General features: G+C 39.9%; 1 protein-coding gene across 3 annotated transcripts in view; it reads right to left on the bottom strand.

The window, feature by feature from the left end:
• LOC104577210 (WASH complex subunit 2C-like) overlaps positions 1 to 19,040 on the bottom strand; it is a 31,136-nt gene that overhangs the window by 8,561 nt on the left and 3,535 nt on the right. For 2 of the 3 annotated variants that reach the window (XM_088528751.1, XM_088528753.1), the window contains exons 5-24: positions 18,847 to 18,940; positions 18,363 to 18,421; positions 17,549 to 17,596; positions 16,610 to 16,714; positions 15,694 to 15,781; positions 14,395 to 14,463; positions 13,957 to 14,072; positions 13,387 to 13,459; positions 12,523 to 12,579; positions 10,356 to 10,517; positions 9,533 to 9,663; positions 8,237 to 8,329; positions 7,605 to 7,709; positions 6,132 to 6,248; positions 4,940 to 5,103; positions 4,431 to 4,542; positions 3,352 to 3,534; positions 2,133 to 2,321; positions 1,021 to 1,149; positions 690 to 785 (exon numbers count right to left, since the gene is read on the bottom strand). In XM_088528751.1, coding sequence (XP_088384877.1) covers positions 690 to 785; positions 1,021 to 1,149; positions 2,133 to 2,321; positions 3,352 to 3,534; positions 4,431 to 4,542; positions 4,940 to 5,103; positions 6,132 to 6,248; positions 7,605 to 7,709; positions 8,237 to 8,329; positions 9,533 to 9,663; positions 10,356 to 10,517; positions 12,523 to 12,579; positions 13,387 to 13,459; positions 13,957 to 14,072; positions 14,395 to 14,463; positions 15,694 to 15,781; positions 16,610 to 16,714; positions 17,549 to 17,596; positions 18,363 to 18,421; positions 18,847 to 18,940 — 2,190 coding nt within the window. The remainder of the gene's footprint in view (positions 1 to 689; positions 786 to 1,020; positions 1,150 to 2,132; positions 2,322 to 3,351; positions 3,535 to 4,430; positions 4,543 to 4,939; positions 5,104 to 6,131; positions 6,249 to 7,604; positions 7,710 to 8,236; positions 8,330 to 9,532; positions 9,664 to 10,355; positions 10,518 to 12,522; positions 12,580 to 13,386; positions 13,460 to 13,956; positions 14,073 to 14,394; positions 14,464 to 15,693; positions 15,782 to 16,609; positions 16,715 to 17,548; positions 17,597 to 18,362; positions 18,422 to 18,846; positions 18,941 to 19,040) is intronic. The other variant, XM_088528752.1, reaches the window with a different exon arrangement.

Raw genomic sequence — 19,040 nt, 5'->3', positions numbered from 1 at the left:
GATGGGAGTAAATTGTTACAGTCCTCACTTCTGACAGGGTAACTATACAGTTAGGCTACTATAGCAGAAGTTAGAACTGGTTCATTTGAACTCCTAAGGAAGTGGTTCAAGCTACTTCATATTGCAGTGGACACAGGGACCCATGATCACATAATGCCTTGATGAAGGGACTATGATTTTTTTTATAGCCCTTTAACCTGTTTCCTAGCCATTAGCTATCTGCAACTTGGCTAGGCAGAATGCAGGCTTACATTTACTACTACCATTCCACACCACATACAGTGCCTAAAGAATGTCACTGCCCTCTGGAGCAGAGTCAGCTGGAGTTTTCCCACCTTCAAGAAATCATCATCTAGAAAATCAGACAGACCCCGAGTAAGACAAATACAATTTTACCACTGTGACTTCTACTCAGGCCCAACCTCCTACACCTAAGTCAGTCCCAGCAACATACATGGCAGGAAAGGAATCCAATTCTCCCATCCCTTCTTTGGGAAATCAACTGCATCTATTTGTTCCCTATGTCTTCAGGGTTACAACAGTCATTTCTGTTCTCTCCCTTAAAAAAGATAAGATTTGTTAATCATGTCACTTCGTTTCTTGCAGGAATATATTTGGAAAAAAATCCCTTCTACACATTTATTTCCAAAGTCTTTTACAGGAGGTATTTACAGTAAAGAAGCAGATACCAGAGGCTTTGTTTTAGCAGTGCTGAAGAGATCATCCTCATCATCATCCCCAAAGAGTCCTCCTCCAGATGATGGCTTCATGATATGGTTTGCAGACTAAAGAGAGACAGGAGGGAAAAAAAAAAAAAAAAAGATGTGTCACAGATTAAAAGCACATGTCCTACTACCCACTATGCCCAAAATGATTCTAGCCCTCCCTGGGCACTTGGCCCTCCCTGAAGGTCAGTATCCTTTAGGCAGTGTCCAAAGAAGGAACACTGGAAGCTTCAGAGGCTGCATATTGCAAAGACTATTTTCAAGCAACAGATTCAGAGAAGGGTTTGGAACTGACCCTGGATTTCTTGGGGCTGGCAAAGAGGTCAACATCTGGATCATTGTCCTTCTGAAGCTTGTGACTGAAAAGAAGCTCTTCATCTTGAAAAACTCCAGTGCTTTTGGGACGGCTGCCTTTCTTAGAATGCTGGAAGGAGAGAAGACAGATCCACACAGTGAGAAACCCCCTCCTTAAGCCTGTGAACTAGATGCCCTCCTTATTTGGCTAGTGATAACAGAGACTTGCAATTCACTTAAGGTTACACTACAACCCTGGTGACACAAACACAACTTTAAGCATCAGTTTTATATTTAAGTTTGACTGCATTAGCAAAACATACCATAAAAATGTTTGTATTACAATATAAAGGAACCGTTAGCTAAAACATGAAGTTTTAATTAGAGCACTCTGCTGACATGGGAAACTGCCTCTACTATTTACCATCTCTGCCTCTAGGGATGCAGGGGAGAAGGTTTTTGCTGACTGCATGGCTGTTACTTGCTGAATGCTTTCCAGGAAGGCTTGAAAGGACTTGGGATTTCCTAAGTTTATAGGCCAGATGTGGCCCACCTCTTAATGTAATGACATCCACTAGTTCAGAAAAGCCAGAATATGGCAAGTGTGAGGAGAAGAAAACAAATCTATATGCATGCCTGAAAATAGAATTAAGCATAGAATTTAAGATACCTCTATATGAAGCTAGTCTGCATGCAGATATCTACCAAGCAGATTGCACACATATATAAAAAACACACATGCACAAAGAAAAGGAATAAAACATACAACTTCAAACTCCTACTTTCTAGTTCCTCTGACCTAAGCAGTAACTGGTGAATGAGTTCTGTACAGCAGACATCAAGCAGCTACACTGAAACATCAGTGCAGAATTTCTTCTTTTGTATGAGCACACACTAAAATGCTTTAGACTTGATGCAAAAAGTTTCCAGGCAAAAGGATTTTGGATCACAGGGAAGGGCAGGCACAATTTTTCACCCACACACTTTGGAAGCTTAGAAAGAAGGACCATTCTGCATGGTATGAGAGGAGGAAAAAAAACCAAGAGCTCTCTTAGAAGAGGTAGAATGGGCAAAATAGTATTTCATAATGTTCCAGAACTTCTCGAGACTCACCTCACCAATTTCTTTCTGTGCATTTTTAATGCCATCATCATCTTCCATTTTTTCTTCTTCCTCCTCCTCAAACAAGCTTAAAGCCTTCTTAGCCTGGGTCTTAACATCTTTCTCCAGAGCTGGTGACGACATGGCAAACGGATCTGAATTATAGACTTGTTCAAAAGACGTCGCTGCACGAGTCTCTAACTGTAGTTAAAGCAAACAAACAAAACAAAAAAACCCACAACATTACTCACACAGTAAATTAGCTCAGAGTTGCCCAAAAAATGCTAATTTTCCCTGGTTAAGTACCACCAATGGTCAGAGTCCTACAATCCAGTATCATAGCAGACAAGTTAATTCATTTTTCCTATGCATGATAACCATGCAGATAACCAAGAGACACTATAATAGATAAAGAAGGGAACACACTTTAAAGTTCTGATGGAAATACAAGTTTCCTCTTCCATCCTACACATAGCACTACAAGTACCTTGCTGCATGAGCATTCCTCTCCCTATATACACACGCCAGGTTGCATCTGCTGCACAAGGCTACATTCAGCAGCTTTGCTATTCTCTCCAGTATACCTAGTTCATACAATTTGAGATTCTTCAAAATGAGCAGCACTACCTAAACCCTAAGGGTACTCACAAAACCCTTTACCAAGCATGATAACACTAACGTTATAAAGCATGATAACACTATCATTTATCAGCTGGTAATTCTCCAACAGTCACTTAGAAGCATGCTCAGGAGTCAGCTCTCCAGAAGCTTTTTTAATCATGTGCTCAAGTTTCATTTTGCAAACAATACTGCCTAGAAAAAAATCACAACTAAAACCGCAGTTCCACAACTCTTACATCCATTTACATTTATCAGATGGTATGATCAAATAACAAAGTTGCAAAGCCTACACATTAGTATATGCTGTTTTTTGAAGCAGAGATCTATACACATGAATAAAACTACTCAGTCTTAAAAAAAAAAAAAAAAAAAAAAAAAGGAGAGAGAGATAACTCCTGTCTATGCCATTTTGGAAACAAATTTAAAATGTCATTTATTCAATTTGCTGGCTGACTGGCCAACAAGTGATTTTGCAACAGAGAAACCAAGTCTTTTCTCCTTAGCATTAGGAGAGGCAGTCATGAAAAAAGAATTCTACCCCAAAGCAATGAACAGATTTTTAAATTGAATCTTTGCCAAGCTTCTGATTAATGTAAGAAAAATCCCTCACTTTTTCATCTGTCTGGTGCCCTGCAACATTTGCTCCTCCAGATACAGGAGCTGCTCCAGGCTCATCTAAACACCACAGCGTATCTTCTGCCTGTTTAGACTTTGCTGTGTCTGGCACATCTTCCTTTTCCTCCTTTTCTTCTTCAGTAAACAAAGGTGGTGCTTTTGCTGGTTTTACTTTCTCCTGCAAAATTGAGAATGATGTTGATACAAAACTGATGGATATACAGGAAGTAAGTATACAGTAGGCTCTCAGCTTGCCATGTCAGTCTAAGACACTGCCCACAAGTTTTCTCTCTGCCACTTTATTCCCATGGCACATTGCAAATTTGAGTTTCTATTTTTAGTACTATAGGCTCTGAAGCCTATTTGAAAAGTGCCAGGAACCATTTTCAGGCTCAGAGGGAATGTTTTGGAAAGCTCGTCCAGATTACTGCATTATGGCCTACTGCTGCCAGTAGCTAAACTGTGGGTTGGGCAGTTCTTTTTCTGTTTTCAGCCCATACTGGACTCAATCTAAAAAGGGCAAGGGCAGGGGGAATGTTTACTGGCTGTGACAATTGTTTGCCTGGTAAATAGAAACCCTGGCAGGGGAGGAAGAAGAGGAGGGAAGAGATCCCATCAAACACACAGCCATATTAAATTTAGCATTCCTTTCATTCTAGAGCATCACTAGAAAGGCAGTACACAGTGGGCTGAGTTTGAGGCAGAATAAACCTCAACAAATGGCCAATAAAAAGCCTGTACACATGTTTAAAGGGTCAGCTTGAATGGTAACACAAAAGATGAAGTCCATCTCTTTTAGTGGTACTTTACAGTCCAAGCTCTCAGAAGATCCTCAGCAAGGACTTCTAGCCTAAGCTGAACAAATCTGGTGGTAGAGGTCAGGGAGATTTCAGAATCTCCATTACACTAATGAGAAGTTTTACATGCATGAATTCAGTGTGCCCTGATATCATGTCAAGTTTGCTAGAACTCCCAGCATCTAAAAGAAGCTGGGCCTATACTCAGTCTCTAGCAAGGAAGACGCACTATGAAAAAACTGATTAATGTTCAACATGAGATTTAAAAGAGAAGTACCACTGCAGTTTTAGCAGCTGAAGCAGGTAGCGTTGACTGGGAGCTGAAGAGTGATTCTCCACTAACAGCATCATCTTCAAACAGCAGTGACACCTTCTGTGGCTTTCTTTGGCTGTAGCGAGGGAGAGGGAGATGAAAAAAGCTGAAGGCCAATGTAAGGACAAGTAAAGGAATCCTCACTTCTCAGCAATTCTACCACTCTCCCAACCTCCTCTGCAAGGTCCTCTGCAGAAATGGAAAGGAAAATGGTTCAAGCAGAATTCCCTATTAGAAGCAGTGAACTGAGGAGCCCAGTTCTGAGTAGTGAGAGAAAAAAATAAAAAAAAGAAGCCACCACACAGATAAAAGAGAGGTGAAAGAGCCCAGCCCAGACTGTTTCCATTCCTGCATCTCTACTTCCTTCTTAGCAGCAGTAACATGGGAGAACACTTGAAATATGTTTGTATCTGTCAGGGTTGAGAACAATGATTGGCTGTTCTGAAGAACTTTTCCCCATCAAAGGTTTTCACCTCTCTTTAGTGATTGCGAATAAATCCTCATCATCATCTTCCTCAAAAAGGCTTGTCTTCTTCACAGTTTTAGCCTGACTGATGGTGCTGGCTGGTTTTGCAGGTTCGTCTTTTCGGTCATCATCAGAAGGAAGCAAAGCTGGTTTGGAGACATTCCAGTGGTCCTTAAAAACAAGGAAGTCTTAAGTTTCTTTCACCTTGGTTAATGCCACTTTCACATCATCACTACAAGCAAAAACATTTCAGCACATTGGCAGTCCTTGCATCCCTCTATTGGTTTCTTTTCCTGTCTTTCTATTAGGAACTTTGAGCCAAAAGTGTTCAAATTTTACAGAGGACCTGACCTCCTTTTGGCATATGGTATCTGTGCCACAAAACAGGATACACACACTTCCTCGTTATAGCTGCTTTCCAAAATTAAGGTCAGAATAGCAGAAGTAAGATCACAGCTGGTCTGTGCCATTTAAATAAAGTGCAACATATGAGGAAATACAACACATGCCATGCATGGTAGGCATGAAACTGCATATTTTAGTTTCAGCAATTTTTACCCGTATTTTTTCTCTTTGGAGATAGCATTTAATCAAGTCAATCTATTGATCAAGTCAAAAAATAACAACTGTATTAGGAAGAAATATATTTCTGGGAGAGTTTCCTATCTGATCCATTTTCTTATTCCCAGCACTTCACCTGGTTTGTCTCTTTCCTCATCTCTCTCTTTCTGAAAGGGAATTGCTTGGACTTGCTTCATTTTACCTGAAATTAACGCCTTGCTTTAGTCTAATGGTACTACTGGTTGGTGAATAAGCAGTTACAGGACAGCTACTGAAAAGAAGTCTAAGCAAAAGAGCATTTTGTTGTTGTTGTTGTTTAAAGTTCTAGATAGTATTAACATGAATTAATTCAAAGACTTCCAGACAAGATTTTAGAAGATTTGTTATTCATTTTTCTGTAAATTACTTGAAAAATCCTGATTTATGCCTTCTGCATAGACCACTTCTTGGGCTGCATCTAAGTAATTTTGAGCCAAGAATGATATAATTTCCTTAGCTGCAAACAAAGCTAGCATGGCATTTGGACACAGAAGAAAGTTTTGCAGTGGGTTCTAGTACTGGTTCCTGTCTCAAGTTTTGTACTTGCCCATTATAAAACATATAGTGACCCCTTTAAAGCAAATCTCACTCTTCAGTACCTCCTCATCACTGCTGAACAATAAGCTGGAGGCTTTCTTGAGTGGTTCCGACTGTTTTGCTTTCTCTTCCAGAGGTTTTGCCTGTTGCTTCTTGGCAGTCACCACACCAAAGAGATCCTAAAAAAAAAAAAAAAAGCCAAGATGGAAAACTGAGAAGTCATCATCATGCAAGACTGCTGTCACCCACTGTTGAGCCAAGCTGGGCAGAAAAACAGTGTTTCCTGAACCCTTTCTGAAGAGAGTCAAGTGTGATACAGTATTGTGGTACAGGGAGTATCACACATACTATTTGATAGACCAGAAACCTCTAAAATCACAGCTTTGTTTTAGCCACAGTTTCTCCACCATAAGGCTTGACTAGAAGGCAAAAACCCAACAAATCCGCTGCACAGCAGCTAAAATAATGAGGAACAATTTCTGCACTTGCGTAATAAGATAGGGAATTAATGCCTTTTAAGAGGATGGACAAAGGAAAGCTGAACCACTGCTAGTGGCAACAATCAAGGCTTTTCACCCCAAAACACTCATGCAGACTATTGGACAGATACCAGAATAAATACTGGTAGATGCTGCATTCTCCACCTAACATTCATATTTATGCTTTTCTGCAACAAACTTGCACTTCAATTCCATTACAGAACCTCTACTCCAGAAGTCTTAATCGTACTACAAAATGTTTCACTATGCTGCCAAGTGCATCTGCAAATGGCTTCTACCCAGAAGAAGGGAGAAAAGGAAACAGCTCTCTCCTCAAAAACAAAACAATAAAAACACACACATACACACTTTCATCCCTCAAGTCTGTTGAGGTTCCAGATCTTATGGCTCTGAATAGACCTCCTTTTCGCCCTAGGCTATGATTATGGAATAAATTAACTCCTCCTGAAGTCTGCAAGTTCAGAGTGGAAAGTTCTCTGGAGCATGTGTCTGACAGGGAATGGGTACAAAAGATACCAATCCAGATTTGTAAAGTTCCTTGCTCTGATCTCACTCGCTGGGCTAGAAACTGTGATTCTTACTGAAACTCAAGAGAAAAAAAAAAAAAAAAGGAATTCGCCAGCTATCACAGACACAGAAGAAACAAGCATTCCGTGTGGCTAGGTACCCCGGGACAGGGTAAGACAGCTTCTACAAGACTATACCAAATCTATAGCTTGATGTTCTCTAGCCATACCACAGGGATCATCTCCTTCAGCTTAAGTCCAGTGATGAGATGCACCGAAAGCAAAATTCTAAAGAGACACCAAGAATCCAGAAGAGCACCCACACACACACACATACACACACTCTCTCTGGATGCTGTCTTCATGCACTGGACTTGTACACAATGTACACAATTTGTGCTCTAATTTAGAGCTTTAGTCATAAACTCTTAAATGTTTTAAACTTGTATTTAAATACTTTCTTTTGCATTCACAACTGGCTATCCAGGAAGGTTCATATATGTACCCAGTATCAGGAAATGGTACTTACCTCTTCATCATCATCAAACAACGAGAGTGAAGCTTTTGCTGTGGACTTGTTGCTGGGCAGAGATGTTGCTTTGGATTTCACAGTTTTAGCTGATGAAAATAAATCCTGCTCAAACAAACAAACAGTTACTTTGCAAAGCACCGCTCTTTTTTTGAACACTTAAGTGTGACATTCCCATCTTTCGTTTAGAAAAAGGAGCATTGTGTCCAAGAAGCAAGGAAAGATTGTCCAATTCAGATGTCCTGACCACCTGCAACTCCACTGGAATCTCCCTCAGCTTTACAATTAATTGCTAGCTTGAAGCCAAGGACACAAGATAACAGATACAGTCGCACACAGAGACACACACACAGACTCTTTCATGATTCTTGCTCTCAACTGGCTGTTCTTAACTCTTCAACATTTCAGCTTATGATTGAGTGGACATGACAAGTTTGAGTTTCTAATACTGGGGAAAAAGTTCTCAGAAATTTTACCCTTGGAGAAAGAAGGAACTTTCAGGAGGGCTGGGAACAGAAGCCTGGGTGTCAAAGTTCCCAATCTTACACACAAACAAGTAGTCCACAGATACCATAAAGTCACAGCAATTCAGATCCCAAGGAATTCTGTAGGGATTTATTAGAAATACTCACTTCAGAATCTTCTTCATCAGAGAAGAGGCCCCTCTGTTTTGGGGGAGTTGTTTCAGCTAAAGGCTTGAAGTCCTCATTTGAAGATAGTTGACTCTTTAGAATAAATAAAAAACACAGCATAAGCACCAACTTAGAATGAATAAGAGCAGGCAAATTCCATGATCTTTTGTCTCTAGGAGGCACGCTGCTGGCACTGCTCAGCAGCAAAGGACCAGGACACAACCTTGTGGTCTGGAAGTCCAACACTCATGTTCTGAATGAGCTTGTCCAGTGTAGCCAGAGCTATGCAATGGGATTTAATAAGTTGTATTCTGTAAAAACCTCCTGCTCCATGACAACAGATACTCTTGCATCGCACGAGAGGTAAAGGGTGGTTTTGGGTGATGTGCTTAGGTGATTTTCATAGGGCGATAAGAAAAAAGTCTCATAACAATTTACATTGGGCATCCCCAGGACTGTACACTTACAAGTTTGTAAAAGGAGTAAAAAGGTCCCCTTTCACTACATTCATACACTCCTTGGACAGTGAAGATACATATACATATATACACATATAACACACACGGATATACTTTATATAATGTGATAAGCATACACCACTCAAATTCAGTTCCTATCAGTTCATATTTTGATGACTCTACATGTGAACATAAATAGTCTCTGACATAGAAAGAAACAGAAATATTGCTTTGCTCAAGACTCTGAAAAGGAAGACTGTATTTGGGACTGGAGGGGGTCTCTAACGTTACATACTCAGAAGAGAAACTGAAATATTCTACTGTTCAAGAGCTTTAAGCTGAAACAGCCCTTTTGAGTATTCATGAAGTACTGCATATACTTAGAAGCACTGTGACACTTACCCTTCCTCCCTCACAAGCAACAAGTTACCAGTTAAGCTGCTTCCAGGCTGTGGTCGCTGCACAAGTACCAACATGGTATCTGCAGCACACAGTGCTGCCTCCAAAGGCTCTGGGTCAGACTGACATTCATCTCAGCCATGCATGTAATGAACAACTCATATTAACAGGTACTTCTTACATTGCATTCACTGAAATCCTGCCTTAATGAAATCCTCCAGCCACTGACCAGTCACAGACAGTCTTTAAGGAACTCAAAATTTGAGAAGCAAAATATATTCAGGGACCCCTGAAACACTCTGGCCACTGAAGATCCTACAAATTTGGTTCTGCCTCTCAAATATGGCACTTCCACATATTTTCCTTCTGTAGAATAATGTCAGCTTAGAAAACAAAATCCCAGAACACTAGCCATAAAACTAAATTTCTATACTAATACCTTTTTTTCCATGACTGTCTCCTTATGGCTTTCCGGTTCCTTAGTTATGCTGGCAGCCACAGGGGGAACAACTGGATTTTCCTTGAATAAGTCACCTTCATCATCATCAAATAGATCAGATGTGGACTTGACTGCATTAAGAGACAAAACAAACAGGGAATTACTAGAACAGAATAGCCAGCTCTGACCCAGACAAGGTACCCAAGTTCTAGAAGATATGAGGCTCAATTCTTCAGAGGTGATCAATGGAAATCTTTAAGAGAAAAAGCTAGGCAGGCTTACAAAATAAATTATGACTCACTTGATATCACTGAACATTGCCTGACACCACTGGCAACAGACAGTGCAGCCCGTTAAAGCTGTAGTGTCAAACCATGTAGTCATTTGGCACCCCTAAGTCCCTGAACACAGCAGTTCCCAATAGCTAGTATTTCTAAAGCTCTAAAACTTGCCAGTGTGATGAGCATCGGGACTCAAGAGTGACTGAATAATAAGAAAATATAATAAAAAATGATTGTCTGATCTCAATGTTGTCTTAGAAGGAGCCTCTCAAGACAGGAAGGTCAGTGGACAGAATGTATAAACAAGTCCTGTCCACCACACACCCCAAATCTCCAAATCACCATCTAAATTTAAACAAAAAACAAAAACCACTTCTCCTACAAGAACAGAAGTACCAACAATAAGGGACAGAAAGGTTAAGTAGTAGTGGGAGAGCATGAGCAGCAACACGAAGTGCTTGGTGTGAATTTTGTAACTCAGTGATTCCTAAATTCAAATTTTGATAATCTTTGAGGTTTAACTCTTCACCAAATATAGGTACCTGAATCTGGGGGCTTCCTAGTTGTCCCAAAGAAGTCATCATCGTCATCATCATCAAACAGAGCAACTTTCGCAGGCTGTTTGGGGGCCTTCTCTGTACTCCGTGCCGCAGGTTTCTTGTCTTTTTCCACAGTTACGGAGGAATTAAACACATCACTCCCACCTGCAGGTCAGATGAGGAAATGACCCCCCCCCAACACACATGTCACTGGAGGAGTTTCCAGAAAGTTAGACTTGCACCTCAGTAACCGGAGCCAGGCAAGCAGATTCAACCACAGCAACTTTTACACTAATTCCTCAATCGCTGCCTTACCAAAGCACTAGCACCTCTTGACAGATGCAAGCCAGAGACAACAGTCACTTGCTCATAACATAATCACTTCTTCCTCAAACCTGTCCATCTTCCCTAGGATCGCCGGCCAGGTTCTGCATTCAAGGTAGAGGAGCCCTCAGTCTCACACTGAGGTTTGGATGGATTTCCCAAACCAGAATGGCACCTTACAGTGAGCCATGCCACTGGGGACAAATAAAAATGGCAAGATGGATGAGGACAGGACAGAAGACCAAGACCTCCTAAAAAGGAGTACTTGCCCTTGCAAAACCACTACTACTACTGCAGTGTGAGGACAAGTTTGGCCCCAAGATTTCTGCACACTTCACATACTGCAATGATCAAAATGGATTCTGCATCTGGTGTGAGAATATCCTGCTTCAATGATGCACATAATCCACGTAGACTCTCTACAGATTTTTAGCCATTTTGTTAAAATCAGAAGCCTGTCTTTTTGTTCCTTATTTATAGATATTTATAGATGTTTGGGACCCTTAACTGAAAGGCTGATGTTAGAGTAAAATTGCTGCTGTTTGGTTAAAGACAGCAAATTACATGAATTTTGAGCATTACAACAGCAACTTAGTAAAAACAAACAAACAAAAAACGCATGCCCCATACACACATCTCACCCAGTTACAAAGTGCCACAGAATTTACACAGCCACAGAATATGGTTAGTTAATTGTTCTTAAAAAGTTCCTAAACAAAACATCCACTGCAAACTTGTTCATCATGCAAGTTCAAATAGCAGATGAGCCTCAGTCTTGATTTCTCTCTTGTTACTTTAGTCTATTGTCTACAAGTTACTCAGGGGAGCAACTGAAGACTGAACAAATGATACATATAACAAGGCATCAAAAACTGGAGTAATACATAGCATCAGAATTATGTAGAAATTCACAGCTTATACAACAGTATCTCCAAGATAAAGTCACAATTGCTATTTTAGAGTTTTCTACCACGTTTTATAATTACATAGAACATTCATTGCTGATGTCAGAGTTTGATCCTGGAGTAAAACACCTGTGGTTTTTATCTTTCCTATTCTAAGAAATGTGCTGACTGAAGGCTCAATTAACAAAAGTAAGATTTTAAACTGGATCATTCTTAATAAAGGACAAAACTTAAAAGATGAAGTAATTCCTATACATCAAGCAAAGACTCTACACAGAGCCAAAAACACTACTGCAACACAGTAGATTCAAAATGACTGGGGATATATGTTTATTTTTGTTCCTCAGGTTTAAATCAAATAAGAAACAGGCTTTTTAGCACAAATAAATTAAAACCTGCATTTTTAGTTGCAGGTTGTAGGACTGCTTCCTCCCCATGTAAGAAAATCTTCCTAACCAAAAACAGAAAAAACAAGAGTGGGTTTTTTTAATCTGTGCCACAAAAAAAGAAAAACTCAAGTACTTGCGTTTAATCTGGTCTCTGCTAACCTCAGGAGAATACAATCAAATCTCCGTAACTTAATGCATTTTCTTCTCAGATTATAGAGGGAAACAAAGACTGTGTATACCAGAAATTTAAACAACATAATATCAATTCAAGTAACACACATCCTTAGGAGTAAACTGGCATAACATTGGAGGCTGACAGCAGCTAGCATCTGCCAATACCTACTCTCAGAACCATGACAGATCTATTATCCATGAAGTATGCTGCAGATTAGGTTTAGCATGGTAGAAGCACCTGTATTTGTCATTAAGCGCGTGCTTGAGCAATGCAGTGCTGCAATGTTGTGATATTTTTCTTCTTTAAAAACTTCTTGGTACAGTTTAAAGAAAAGTGCATTTTGTGCATGAAGCAATTTGCTATTGAATGAATCATACCTGGGAACAGAGACACTGCACCTGCAGGAACTTTCTTTAAGGACTTTGTGGAGGACGCTGAAATCACAGGAAGTACAATACAAACCAAAAGCTTAAGGATGGATGCATTTTCTGTATGCTGCCAAAGCCTTCAGAATTCTACCACAGAGAGAACAATCTGAGCAGTCTTCTCAGCTCCATTTTTTCTGCTCAACAGCCCAGAACTCATTAAACACTCACCTTGAACTTTTGCTGTTTTTACAGATATTTATTAGAGCTGTCTAGCTCTTTTCACTGAATTAAAGCTAGCCTATGACACCAAAGCTTATACATATGACACACATCTACACAACAGCATTACTTACAAGAGTACACATTCACACTTTTAATACCTCAAAAACATTCAGCAATTTTGTCCCCAAGCTTGTATCTGAAAATTCAATGAGTGTAATCCTTCAGTAAAAGCAGCTGTGGTACAGAACATGTCCGATTCCTTAGATGTCTAGTGAAGTAGCTAATATGAAACTTAAACATACCTACATCTAATAGAAGAAATCTTGTCCCTGCTTAAACCCACCACTGGAGTTTACAAAGTATTCCTCAGCATCAGGAACTCAATGCAATGTGTGCAGTAAGCTCTGGCACCATCAATAAAGCCATTTTTTAAACTCCATAAGAAAAGGTGTTTGCAAGAGAGAGAGCACTTTAAACACTTGCATTTAAAATTCAAGGAAAAACACGTGCTGGCAACTCTCCTCTATTTCCCAGTTTTGATAGAGAGCAATTGCTCCCTCAGACTTACTAGTTTGGAAACAAAACCCTAGCAGTTAAGTGAGATAAAGCACTGCATACACAGGACTACAGGAAGCAAAAATTCGTTCTTACCTTCACTTATTGGAACTCGCTCCTCTTGCTCTTTTAAGTCTTCTCTTTTTGGCGCTTCAGCAAAAAGATCACTCTGATAGTAGAGGAAGACACAAAGAAAGGAAAAAAATTGTCAACTGCAACAAAAGGCAGAAATGCCCATATTCATACCTTAAATATCCACTTCAGCCAAGACAAGACAGGTAACCAGTATATCTGCATATATAAGCTTTAGATACTCAAACAAGTGTTCACTTGAGCACACACAGTCAGAAGAGTAGCTTTCTATCTTCTAAAATATAGTTTACTCTAATTTACACTTACTGATTGTCAGTCAGTTCACTGCAGAGGAGCAAACAAGAATAACAAACAAACAAAACAGGTAGCTTGCTTGGGTGGTTCTTTTTTCCACCTTGAAAGCTAAACTGTCCCAAGATGCTTCAAAGTTACCCAGCAACAAAGTGTTGTTTCCTCTTCCCACTTTCCCAAGGTTGGAATCTGTGTAGGCTTTTTGTTTATTTTTGTTGTTGACGTTTTTTAAAGGAGGACACACATAGGGATCTCCACTGCCATCCTCTCCAGTGTTCTCACCTCCTCATCATCATCGAAGAGGCCTTTCCCACCACTGAAGAGGCCACCTCTGGAACCAAAAGGTGTGAAGTCTTCATCAGTCAGCTTGGGGGGCTTGAATATGTCATCTTCATCATCTAGAAAACACAAGAGCCAGAACTGTGGTGGGACTATCAAGTGGCGGGAAAAAGGATTTAAGATACAAACAAAATCAGCACTTGCTCTTACAAACATGATATAACCCACTTTGTCTATAGCAGCTTCTCTGCCTGTGGCTGGTCTACAAGCCCACATCTGAGGAGAAACTCTTGCTGCGCCTGCTTCTTACCTTGTTTTACAAGCCTAGGATACAAGCCTGGTGATATCCCACCCTGCTTCTACAGTATATAACTTGCACTTTCCCAAGCAGTTCCTTCCAATCCAACTAGCAATTCAGAAGCAAAGAGAAGGAAATCCTACCATCAGATGGAACTCTAACTTCTTTCTTCTCTTTCAGATTTTTCCTCACTTTGGTCTCTGATGACAGGGCTTTAAGAAAAAAAGTTCAAAGCACAAACAAGATAGTCCATCTTTACCTGTGACCAATCCATACTAAGAAGAATCTAAATAACCAAAGCAAGCTGATCTACATCTTTTCCTATATAGCACTCTGCTGAAGCAATGCCATAAACTGTAGCTTCTAAAATTGGCACTTTGAAAAGTGATGGCATCATTATGTCACTACTAGTTCAGTACAGTTGCCCACACAAGCGCTGATAGTAATGCAGCACTCCAGACAGTACAGGTCCTGCAAAGGGTACACGAAACATCTGAGCATCTCAAATGGCTCAGGACACAACGTTAGGGCTTAATCCAGTTACCTAAGAAGGTGAAGACAGTTTTATTCCCTCTCTTCTTATTCCTCCCCCAAGGTTATTTCAGTGGGCAGATTTCCCCATAGATGAATAAGGCAGTAAGCTTTTCGGTTTTATACTCTGATATCCACAAATCTAACTTGATTGTTTTAATGGAGTTAAGAACAAACTCACATGGTTTTTAACTGTTCATGCTCATAAGGTACAGGTCAAAAGCAGGCTCACAAACATTTGCCAACTCTGTTTCAGACAGCTATATGCAACTGCTGTTTTGCTGCACAACTAACAGCTTGAAATAGGTATTTTAAAGACAAGATAAATAAAATATTTAGTCTAAAATATCACTGAGAACATTAGCAATGAAATTTCCTCAAGAAACACAGTATATTTAATCCACAAAGAGAAAAGCGGGGGAGAAGAAGAAGAGAAGGAAAAAAAAAAAAAAAAAGGGCATGAGAACACCAATCTATTGTTTGGCAGGTTTTCCACTTCAGAGCTCAAGGAAAGAGATTACAATGACCAGTGGCTTTCACTTACCTGAAACAGGGAGAATGTAAACATGGTCAAACATTCAGTTCTTGTGCTGAGGGACAATCAGGTTGGATTTTCCTTTCCATTACCATGTGTATGTTTATGGAGTGGTTTCTCTCACCAAATCAACGAGTTTTCCACTACAAATCCTAGTGGACTCCAATTTATTCATATAACTTATGGTAAAAAAAAAGTCTTTCTTACAGCACAAAACTGTATGTTGTAACTGCAACTTTAATCCTTCTTTTGGGATTTTCACCCTTCAATAAAGGCACAAATAACAGATCTACATGACTTCCCATACTGCTACATAGACTTTCAGGAGTTCCCCACTATGTCACGAGCACATACTGAAATGGAAGAGCTAACTTACACGACCGCTCTTCATCCTGTTTGACTGGTACCTCTCCTTTGATTCGGGCTGCCAGTTCATCTGCAAAGGACGTTGGTCTTTTCTTTTTCTAGGGTGGGAAGGGAAAACAAAGAGCACCATATTTCTTATTTGTAAACCTGTTAACAACTTGGTGAGGAATAAAGTGGTGTAGAGATGAAATAAAGATATTTAAACTCCCAGTACTTAAGTCACCTAAACTAACAAGTCTGATAGATTCCTAGAAATAGAGGTAGAGTTCCCAGAAAAAAAAAAAAAAAATGTTAGCTCTCCACACTCCCAGCTCATCATTTCAAGCTGATTAACTCAGAGAGGAATGGTGCTTCTGACCCGATACAAAGAAAGGGGCTCATGGCACAACACTTGTGGGGTTTTTTTTTTGACACAATAAAGGGTCTTTCAGCTTTTTTATGAAGTTCTTCCCAATACCCAGCTGTAATAACAAATACTATATTCTACTGCCTCATCTGTACAATTTTTTGTCTAGACTTTGACTGAAGCCATCAGAATAGGCAATGCTGCTTTATATTAAGATAACTGTTAAGAGATTACACATTCATCAAGAAAAACAATGTGTTTCTAATCCTTTATAGCCCTATAATATTCAAGTGTCTTTCTGTTTTGGGAGCAGGACAAGCTGGAACTCATCTACTATACACAAATACAACAGATAATTTTTAAGGTCCTTTAAAGTCAGTGCTGATGCCAGCTTCTGAGACAGGAATCCTGTATTTTATAGGCACAATGTCTGACCATCCACATTAAAATACCATACAAGTTCCTTACAGGCCCTCTCTATAAAATCCCATTCTAGGTAACTGGGAACTATCATTATAATCACACTGAAGTCATGAAGGAAATTAAACCTCCCCCTCTCAGGGCAGCAGCAATTACTTACAGGCTTTGTGGTTTCATCTAACTCTCCATCCTCATCTTCCTCTTTTTCAGAGTCAAAAAGGTCACAGCCATCATCATCATCTTCATCACTCATCAGTGCCGTCCTCTAAGAAACAGTAACACATGATTGTGTTCTCAAACAACGACACAAGCACAAAACTCCATCTGCTAAGATAAGATATTCAGAGCAAACTTACTGGGAGGAAGGAAACATTCAGCCAAACTGGGGTACTTTACAACCTTTGAGGTAAGGAGAGAGTGCCTCTAGCTCCAAGCAACTTGCTCTATTCTCCAGTACAGCCCTGTGCTGTGTCACTGAATGTTTCTGGGTCAGAGATGCAGCCTACGGCACTGAGGAACTCATCACCAGCAGTGCACCGCCAGCACATACAGGCCTAAACAGCTTTGCTTGTGCAGCTTCCTTTATTAATTGCTCCCCTGTGAAGGCCTAGCATTTAGCTTTAACTCAGGAATGATGAGCTCAACTGGCATAAAAACAAATAAACAAAACAAAAAGAACTATACTGCCTTGAGTTAGTCTTAATGTGATTGGCAGAATGACAGAAAATACATGTCTCCTACTTCCTGCAGTGAAAGTCTGAAATTTTAATTATAGATACAATATCACTGCAGGAGCCTAGTTGCCCACAGGTTCTTGGACTTCTGAGGGCTCCAAAGCTACTTTTGAGGAAAAGGGACATTACGCAATGCCATTCCACATGGCTTGCAAACATCTTTAAGCCCAACTCAGGTTCAATTTCATAATGCCAGTGCCACTGCCATCTGGTCAGGACAACCCACGCACACAAAATTATACAAATCAGGCTTAACCAAGTCTTTTAATAGTCAGTTGTTTAAAATTCTCATCTCCTCCTTCCTCCATCCTCACTGTGTCAAAAGTAAAAAGTCTCTCTGCTTGTATCAGGGCATATGACCATACCGTCTTTGCATCATCTTCACTAGGGTTTCCAAACTCATCATCTGATTCCTAGAACACAACAGATCCAAAGACAAGTATTATGCATTACTCTGTCCATTAGTTGAGGAAGAGGGTTTGCAAGCTCTGAATCTGATTAGCTTTGGACATTCAGATCACTTCATTACAGCCTGTATGAACACAGCTGCCTATTATTGATTTAGCAAAAAGTGAGAGCTCTGTTTGAAATGGCAGTTGGGTAACTTAAATGATTTAATTTTAACTGGTGAAAGGAAAAAATAAATTCCTCAGGAAAAAGACTGCTTCCATAGTACAAATTAGAAAGTAGACATATCCCAGCAAAGGCTGGCAAAACACAGTCCAGTGCAGTGTATTTTATGAGGCAATGCCTGGAGGCATATCACTGACACGTGTCAAACTTTTAAAATTATTCTTGTTATTCTCCATCTTATTCTTCACTATCATAATCTACACATAATATAACACACATTTTTCTCCGCAATTCCTGTCCGTAATTCCTGATAAGCATCTACTTTGCTTCAATAAAATAAGTTGGACTGGAATAAAATGCTCCATTAAAATCTCTTGGTACAGATAGCAGTTACAGACAACACCTTTACTGCTTTTTTGAAACGCTGCAGAAAAAAAAAATACTTCATAAGAATAGTAAGGGGAAAAACCTATGGAGTAGACACTGTTCTGGTGGGATCTCAAGACAGTACTGACAACAGCAAAATAGCTAATGGCCTTACCTAACCAGGACCCAAAAATGCTTATGCAAAATAACATCTCTCCAGAGCAGTTCTCCCTCACTTACCTCTTCATCCTTCTCTTCACTGTCAATTACACTTCCACGATCACTGTCTACTGACCCTTCTATTAAAGTGAAAAACAGAAAAGTTAACAGAAGTTCAAGTTAGAAGTTAAGATATCAAACATGACATCTGCACATTGAAATTCTCTGCTCACCAATCATATCTATTGTGACTTTAGAGGCTTTGCGAAGAGAACCAAAAATAAGGCGGAGAAGAGACTGTTTTGAAAGAGGTTTAGAGGCTGCTGAAATTCAGCACTTTAGCTCTTCTAACACAAGGAGCACTAGTTACTGACGACACACTGTGTGTGCCAGGTGGAAGAGTGTTACAACATGCTGCACATTTTCCTGTAGTTAATTACAGTGTGCCTCTATATATGCAAGGATGCTGTGCATTATGACCCCTCACTATTCCGCTAAAACAGATGAAAATTTCACATTAGAAACAAAGTAGTCTCACAGAAATAAAAGGTAACACTGCACCCACCTTCGCTAGAGAGATCTCCCAAGCCAACATCATCTTGTTCCATGAACTGCTGAGAGCCAATTAAGTAAGGTAAAGGCCTGTCAATATAGAGATCCTGGAAAAAGGCAACAAAAGGACAATAAGGTCTCTTTGACATCTAGGAACAGCTCTACATTGCTCCCTAAGATAAGTCTTGCAACCCTTATTTCAGCATA

The sequence above is a fragment of the Tinamus guttatus genome, unplaced genomic scaffold (assembly GCF_059628265.1).
Source record: "Tinamus guttatus ecotype Peru unplaced genomic scaffold, ASM5962826v1 Tinamus_guttatus_pri_ptg000314l, whole genome shotgun sequence".
In the NCBI taxonomy this organism is placed as follows: domain Eukaryota; kingdom Metazoa; phylum Chordata; class Aves; order Tinamiformes; family Tinamidae; genus Tinamus; species Tinamus guttatus.
Note: the sequence above shows the minus strand (reverse complement) of the source record. Positions and strands in the feature narration are given on the sequence as shown.